At 47.4% G+C, this 8,335-nt stretch overlaps 1 protein-coding gene across 1 annotated transcript; it reads left to right on the forward strand.

Annotated features, from left to right (window-relative positions):
- Positions 1–1,126: 1,126 nt before the first annotated feature.
- C3H3orf80 (chromosome 3 C3orf80 homolog) lies at positions 1,127–4,732 on the forward strand. Its single transcript, XM_051983095.1, has one exon. The coding sequence runs from the start codon at positions 1,548–1,550 to the stop codon at positions 2,259–2,261; it is 714 nt and encodes a 237-aa protein (XP_051839055.1). The 5' UTR covers positions 1,127–1,547; the 3' UTR covers positions 2,262–4,732.
- The last annotated feature ends 3,603 nt before the right edge of the window (positions 4,733–8,335 follow it).

Below are 8,335 nucleotides of genomic sequence, written 5' to 3' on the forward strand. Positions count from 1 at the left end.
CTGTCCATAGCTCCTCCCTCTGACACTCCTTTAGAGGTTGTATTTTTTTTAAGGGTCTATAGACCTTCCAGTCACTAGATGACCAAGTAAGTAGAGTGCAAGCTCTGGAGTCGAGGAGACTCATCTTCCTGAGTTCAGAGATGGCCCTGGAGACCCTCAAATAGTGTCTGAAAATCAGACTGGCTGGAAAAGGAGGAGGAGGAGGAGGAGAAAGAGGAAGAGGAAGAAGACTGAAAAACGATTCCCAGATTTACCTTTCTGATCCTCTGATTGGGATTCTTCTTCAACTTTCTGGCCAGTCTGCCTTAGCAAGATCTCTTTTTCCCTTAAAGCTCTTTCTCCTTGTGCACCTGCAGAGAAAGATTGGGGCCAAATGTGACTGGTGCACGTCTAGAGGGGCTGGACGCTTCTTTACACAAATTAACAGAGACCTCTGATCCAGCGCCCCAGCGCCCCGACGCCCTAGGCCCGACCTTAAAGGAGACTACCCTACTCACCCAACAAGTCCCTTCCTCCCAGCTCCCTGCCGGACCAAGAGCTGCATTAAGCCCATTAACATCCACTAAATGGTTAGCATCAATTTTTAATCAGAAAGAAAACCAGAAGTAGGGTAAGCGAATCCCAGGAGCAAGTAAATTTAAATAATGGTCACGGAGAAATCCAATCACTTAAACGCAGAAACCTGCCCGAGCCCAAGCCCCGGGGCTGCTTGACAAGAGGCGAGGGGGACAGATATATTAATAAAGATTAAAGGGCCGCGGGCCGAGCGCGGAGACCTTAACCCTTCCCGCTCCGGGAGGGGTCGGGAGAGAGAGGAGAGGGGGCGAAGGAGCACAATGGCACCGGTCACGATGCCCCCGGCTTCCCCACGCTCCTCGTTCCCCAGGCGGCGCAGCGCAGACAGCCTCCGCTGTCTCGGGCGGCACCGGACGCCGCCGGGACCGCGGGGTTAAGGTCACCCGATTTTTCTACGCGGCGATCAGGGCTTGGGGAGGAGAGAGAGCCAGAGCCCCGCATCCCGGCGGCCGCCGCCGCCACCTCTTTCTCCTCCTCCTCTTTCTCCTCCTCCTCCTCCTCTCCTTTCTCCTCCTCCTCCTCCTCCTTCTCCTCCTCCTCCTTCTCCTTTTCCAGCCAGCCCCAGGAGATGTGAGCCGGGCTCTGGCAGGTAGCGCTGCCCAGAGAGAACCAGCGAGAGAGCGAGGGTGAGGGAGACACGGGAGACTCGGGCGAGAGAGGGAGACGCGGGGAGAGGGAAGGAGACGCTGGAAGCGAGCGCCGGGGAGCCAGCCAGCCGAGCCGGGCTCCTCCCGGCGGGGCGTGTGGGTGGGGGACCGGGGGACAGACCGACCGCCGGGCGCGCACGCGGGACGGACAGACCGACGGAGCCGGCCAGAATCGGCCAGACAAAGGACACACGGACAGCCGGACAGCCGGACGGCAGGAGGGCAGGACTGACGGCCGGCCAATTTCCCCCGGGGCGGGTGGGGCTGGAGGCGGCGGAAGGGGTGGGGTGGGGCAGGGGGCGGGAGCGGGGGGGCTGGCGGGCGATGTGGTCGCCCTGGGCGGCGGCGGGATTTGGGGGGCCCGGCGCCTCCTCGCTGCTGCCGCTGCTGCTGCCGCTGCTGCTGCCGCCCTCGCAGGGCTGGAGTTGCGGGGGGCTGACCTGCGGGGACAAGGAGCGCTGCTGCGACTTTGGCAATGTCACGTACACGGAGGTCAAGTGCTGCAAGCTGCCCTTTCACACGTTCCTGGACAACGTGGGCTGGTTCGTGAGGAAGCTCTCGGGGCTCCTCATCCTGCTGGTGCTCTTCGCCATCGGCTACTTCCTGCAGAGGATCATCTGCCCGAGCCCCCGCAGGTACAACCGGCGCCAGCCGGGCCAGCCACAGCAGCAGCAGCAGCAGCAGCCCCCCCAGCCGCTGGCGGCCGCTCCCGGAGGCCGGCGGCCGCAGTCGGACGACGCCCCGGCGCTGCTGCACGAGACGGCCGCCACGTCTCAGGACTCGCTGCTGGACAGCAGCAGCAGCAGCGGCCGCTGGGGCGCCTCGTCCGAGCACGAGCTGCACGCCGTGTCCTCCCCCCTCTTCCTGCAGCTGCCCAGCTACGAGGAGGTCAAATACCTGCCCACGTACGAGGAGTCCATTCTGCTGCAGGAGCAGCCGCCGCCCAGCCCCAAGGACTTCGTCCTGCCGGTGGCCGTGCTCGACCAGCCCCGAGGCGGGGACCCGAGCCGCGCCCCGGGGAGACACCCGCTCATATGAGCGCGCGGACTCCGGCCCTTCGATGCGTCCCTCCCGCCCCCCGAGCCGAGCCCGGCGCGTCCCCATGCGTGTACGGCCAAGGCCGGAGACTCCCTCCCTCGGCCGGTGCTCTGGAAAGTAAGACGCCGGGGCGTGGGGCGTCCGGAGACCCGAGAGCTTCACCGCGGCCACCCTGACCTCGGACCTAGAAAGGGGGCAAGCTACCGGGGCGAGGGGCTCCCCAGTAGCCCACCACAGTAACTGTCACTAGGGGCGGGGATGGCAAGACGTCGGGGCGGCCGGAGACCCGGACATTGCCCCCGCCCCAGCCGCGGCTGCTCCCGGGAGCAATGTGACTGCGGGGCTATCAAAAATTCCCGCCGCCTCTGCTTTCTTTACCAGCCCCAGCTTTCCACCTTAGTTTTCCTGTTCCACCTTACAGAGCCACGCGTGACGTGGAAGGACTGACAAAGCGGGAGCACCCCTTCCCCTTCCCGGGGACCTGAAGCTCCCCCGGATTTCATTCGGTCCGGTGGTTAGCTCTTCCACGCTCTTGGTGGGGCCCAGGACCTCGGAGAGCAGCTCTCAGAATGACCCACTTCCTTTAAGCCTTTACTATTAATTGTATTTATCGTAAGTGCCTGGTTACTAGAGCATCACAGTGTCAATTTAAAAGACCTGCATCTCCTCAGCCTTGCGGAGCTTCCCCACAGGGACGAAGAAGACAGGGATGGTCGAATATTCTCCCCACCCCACCCCACCCCACCCCCAAGGTTTAAATCTGGGTTTAGGACTGCGGGTGATGAGTGACTGGTCTCCTCAGTGAGTAAATCCTTCTCTGCCAGGATGCGAGAATTTTTCTAAAAATGGTGTCTTTAGTAAATCATGTCAAATTAGCTGATGTTGCTAGCCAGGAGAGGGAGAGGTGGAAGGAGGGGAGAAATGAAAGGGGGGGGGGGGAAGTCTGGTGACAGAAAAAAAAAGGTAAAGGAAGAGGGGGGGAAGGAGATGGAGGAAGGGAAACAGAGACACAGAGAGAGAGAGACAGAGACAGACAGAGAGACACAAAGACAGACAGAGACAGAGACAGAGAGGAGGGAGGGTGGGAGAGAAAAGGGAGGAGAGAAGAAAGAAGAGAAAGTGGAAAGAAAGAAAAGGGCAGCAGAAGAGAGAAAGAGAAGGGAAGGCAGGAGAGGGGAGAAAGGGGGTTGCTAATGAACAAATGCCAAGTTTGGGATAAGAAAATATCTCCCATAAATGAAACACAAAAATTATCTCTAAGAGTGTCATGGAACATTAACTAAGTAAATACAGCAGATTGTTGCTGTTTATGCATTGAAGTCTATATAATTTTTTTGTAAGTTTCTTCATCCATCCAGAGGAAGACCAGTTACTGTATATTTCCAAGATTGTATTCAAAATAAGACACAGTTGGCCTTTTAATTTTTCAATACCTGAAAAAAGTGAATTACCTTCATTTGCCCTTTATAATTTATATTTTTCTAATTTACTTAATGCAAGAGAAGGGTATTTCTGATATTAAATGACTAGCTAATGCTTATCTCCTCCCTCAAGCCACACTGACTGCCAGGAACTTGCTTTCCCAGGCTGTCATGATTATTTCAGGAATACATTGGGTGTTGGTTCATTAGGAAGAAAAGAAAAAAAAAAAACACTTTAGGACAAAAAAAATATGAACAAGAGATAAGTATGGGACACAAATGTTGAGGACAATACTTTATTTTCACTATTTGAGAGGAATATATTTTATTTTTAGTACTGTGGTATAAGATATAACTTTTATAGTAACTGTATATATTATGTAGTCAGTCCACTGTTAGTCTCCACTAAGCCTCCATTGCACCCCTCATCCCATAGGGTAGCATATAAAGATAATAGTTGTATTTATGTTCTGCATCCTCCTATCATTTCTCATTTGGAATACATTCCACAAAGTCCATCGTAACACTTCTTGCTGGGACACAGGATCTCTTAAAACACACACACACTAATTGCTTTGTGGTGTAACATTTGTAAGTAACAAAATAAACCATCTTATAAGCATCAACTTCATCATTGTGTGGAATGTCTTACAAATAAGTAGTCATATAAAGCCATTATAGGCTGGATGCACTGTGTATGCTGTACATATACATATCTATATATACAGTATACACTTTGAATAATGTATGCTTATATGTTCAAATTATGATACTGAGCCTCATGAATGGACAAATGCTTTGGGGGGGAGGGGAAATGGTAAAGCACTATGCCAAGAAAGAGTAATTATCAAGTCTAACATGTATATCTAGAAATGTTGTTCTTTGTATTTAAAAATCCTGTTAGAAGTATTTGTAAATGTCACAAATGTATTTGCAAAGAATGGTCTGATTACTTTGAAACTCCTACATGTTTATGCATTTGTCATCATTTGAAAAAACTTTGGAAGTGTGCTAAATACAGTAAAGCATTAAAGTCTCTCTCTACACAGATTTTTACACGTGTGAATGTATTACATAGTCAAATATTAACATCTGAAAACACCTTTGCAGCTTAAAAGCGGCTTTCAACAGCAAACGTCTAGATTATCTATAATTGTTTATGTTGGGCAAAATAATGCAGGATTTTAAAAATCACATGAGCATTAATGGTGCTTTGTTGGCTCAAGGTTTCTGATTTTAGCAATATGCTTCCAGCAATACTTAAGTTTCACCTCTACTTTTACCCCCCAAATCAATGAATCAATGAATAAATATTTATAAGAAGGCTACAAGGTGAAAGGTGTGCTGGATACTAAAAATAAAAATTAAAAAAAAATAGTTCATGCTTCCAGGAAGCTTACAGTTTTGCCAGGGAAATGCATATTGCAAATAATAATAATGCAAGGTTTGTTTGAGTAGAAAGCCACAGACTTCTGGGGGATCTGGAAAGGTTTCATGTAAAAGGTAGAACTTGGTGGCACTTAAAATCTGAGTCTTGAAAGGAACTAAGCATGCTAAGAGCCAGAGATCAGGATAGACTATGTTTCAAGTATGAGGCACAGCTAGCATTAGGATATAGAACAGAAGATGGGTAAGACCAATTCAGCTTACTGTAGCTAGTGTTCAGGAGAATGATGTGTAACAAGACAAGAAAGGTAAGCTGGCAACATGTTGGGAGAGACTGCAAATGTCAGGGGGGTTCTATAGTTAAAAGGGAACTCCTGGAGTGTATAGAGTTGGAGTCAGACATGATGGATGTATTGGACTTGAGGCAGGGAGCTCAATTAGAAGGTTGTTTCATTAGTCCAGGAGAGTGATGATGAAGGCTTGCAATAGCATAAAAGATGTCTTAGAAATAGAAAGCATAAGATCTAGGACTGGACTAGATATCTGGGATGAATAGAATTGAGGAGCCAGGAATGGTACTTGATGACTGGATGAATTTTTTCCCAGTTGAAAAAGGAAAGTTTGGAAATAGGATCGATTTGGGGGATCAGTGGGGAAACGGAGTTCAGTTTTGGACTCATTGAATTTGAGATGTTTATAGATGTCTAGTTTGAAATGTCCAATAGGCAGTTGGTAATGAACTATAGGAGAAATAGCTATAAGATGTGAGAGTCATCTGAATAGAAGTAAATAGAGATAAAAAATGAAACCTAAGAAAGTAACTGAGGTCACTGAGAGAAAGAACAGACCCTATGCCATACTAACAATTAGGGGGGCATGATATTAATAATGATCCAGGAAAGGAGACAAAATTTCATTTTTAGAATTTCAAGTCATAATATTCTTCAAAATGCTATGACATTTGGGGGCAAATAGACACTAGACTTAGAAACATCCCCAAATCTTAAGCATAATAATAAAATACTCTGTGTATGAAGAGAACTGAAAAGTTGTTATTGAATAATTCAGATTACTGTGAAATCCTGAGGAAAACTTTGGCACAATGTCCAGCATCGGGCAACTGATCATTCCATTGTTAGACCTGGTCAGACCAGATATGTAGTATTGTTTTCAGTTCTGGGCACCACATTTTAGGAAAGACATTGGGGAGATAAGGGGGAGAGATTCCAGGGGAAAGTGACCAGCAGGATACAGGGCCATAGAGTCATATAGTAGGAGTATTGGTCAAAGGAACGAGACATTTATAACCTGGAGGAGAGACAGGTACCAAATATTACAAATGTTTGCCGACCCGTCAGATGGGAGAAAGATTCAGATTTTTCTACCTGACTCCAAAGGCTTGGGAATTGCTGAAGGGGATTCTCAGAGAGGCAAAATTGACTGTCATATAAGGAAATTTTTCCTGATGATTAGAACCTATCCCAAAGCAGAATGAGCTGTCTGAGGAAGTAGTGAGTTTACTTTCACTAGAGGCGTTCAAACACAAATTGGTTGACTTTCAGGGACTCATTTGTTATGTGAAGGCTCTGTGCTAGAGGGAAAGATACAAAGATGAAACAAAAAACAGTGTCTGTCCTTCAGAAACCTGCATCATGTGGGGAGGATTTCACATTTGATAAAGAAACATGTTATGATTGTAAAGGAAAAGGATATTAATCATCAAAGGGTCAAAAAAGGTGTGTTGTAAAGGAGATTCTTATTCAGGTATGACAGCAAAGTGCTATTACTATCTCTATTTTACAGATGAGGAAATGGAGGCAAATAGCAGTTAAGCTACTTGTTCAGGATCACACATCTACCAAATGTTTAAGGCTGCAGTTGAAGCTCAAGTGCTCCTGTCTGAAGGCACAGGACCCTATGCTCTGTGGTGCTCCATAGCTTTGATGTTTGTGGGCTCTGGTGGCCTCTCAGGGCTCTCTCCAAATTAAGATGCTATGATAAAGCACTTTGGTTACTTGCAGATTCTCAGGTATTAAGATGTGGGGCAGGTTAGTAGTGAAGGAGAGAGAATCTCGGGTTTGGAGCCAGAGCCCTTGGCCTGATTCTATTTCTCTTAACCTTTATGATTGTAGACCAGGTCCTCAGTTTCCTCAGGTATAAAAAGGTACGAGCAGGGTAAAGAGGAAGGATCTAAGATCTCTATCTATGCTAAGTCCCATGATCTCCAGATAAAAGTCATGCAAATAGCTAGTAGGTGGCACAGGGCATAGAACACTGGGCCCGGAGTCAGGAAAAACCACATTAAAATCCAGCATCAGACATTTACTAGCAGTAGGATCCTGAGCAAGTCAGTTGTGAGTGCCTCAGTTTCCTCAACTATAAAATAAGCGCTTCTATCTCATAGGACTGTTGTGAGAATCAAATCAGATAATATTTATCAACCACTTAGCATAGTGCCGGGCACAGAGCAGATTTTAATAAATGATTATTCTCTCCTCCTCCCATCACACACATAATATCATTTATATTCCTTGACACTGGATGTATAACAACATTCCATTGCCTTTTGAGAACACGAATTTAGTTTTTCCAGATGGCTACCTTCTGCCAAGCTCTCTGATTAATGAAAATGTTTTAATTTGGTTTTAATTTTAATTTTTTCTTGAATTTTATTGATTAAATGTCATACTCATTCAAGTGTAGCATCGGAAGTATTGTGGATAAAAATTTAAATTCAAATAAAGCAAAGTTTGTACTTTTGTTTCAGGAGAAACACTCCTCCTAGGGTTCACTCTACCAACTTGCCCTGACAAGTAGAAGGGATGAGGGGTCATTACTTCTTTCAGGGGCCTAAGGATAACACTTTAGGTGATTGTTTTCCTAACATGTGAGGAGAGAACAGGCTGGTTCAAGAAGCATCGATTCAAAGCCCTGGAAAACTAAGAGGGGGATCCCCACGTTAAGGGATGTCCTTACTGTGCAGTTGGAAGGTTCCAGTGTTCACTTTGTCCAGGATGCCTAAGACAGATTCTTTGGCAGCCTCGTTACTCAGGGGAGGGTTTTGGGGGAGGGATGAAGGTGAATAAGAGGAGGGTTTGCAAAGATACACAGTTAGATAGCTCCTTGAGGGCAAGGGCTGTCTTTGACATCTTTTTGTATCTCCAGTGCTTGGCACAGTGACTGGCACAAAGAAGGTGCTTAATAATTGTTTATTGATTGATTGACGATAATCAAACCTACATCTGGATTACAAATTCCCTAAGAGTA

The sequence above is a fragment of the Antechinus flavipes genome, chromosome 3 (assembly GCF_016432865.1).
Source record: "Antechinus flavipes isolate AdamAnt ecotype Samford, QLD, Australia chromosome 3, AdamAnt_v2, whole genome shotgun sequence".
Taxonomy (NCBI): domain Eukaryota; kingdom Metazoa; phylum Chordata; class Mammalia; order Dasyuromorphia; family Dasyuridae; genus Antechinus; species Antechinus flavipes.

Excerpts from the sequence above, each read along its gene's own strand:
- C3H3orf80 (XM_051983095.1), top strand. The coding sequence starts at position 1,548 with ATGTGGTCGCCCTGGGCGGCGGCGGGATTTGGGGGGCCCGGCGCCTCC.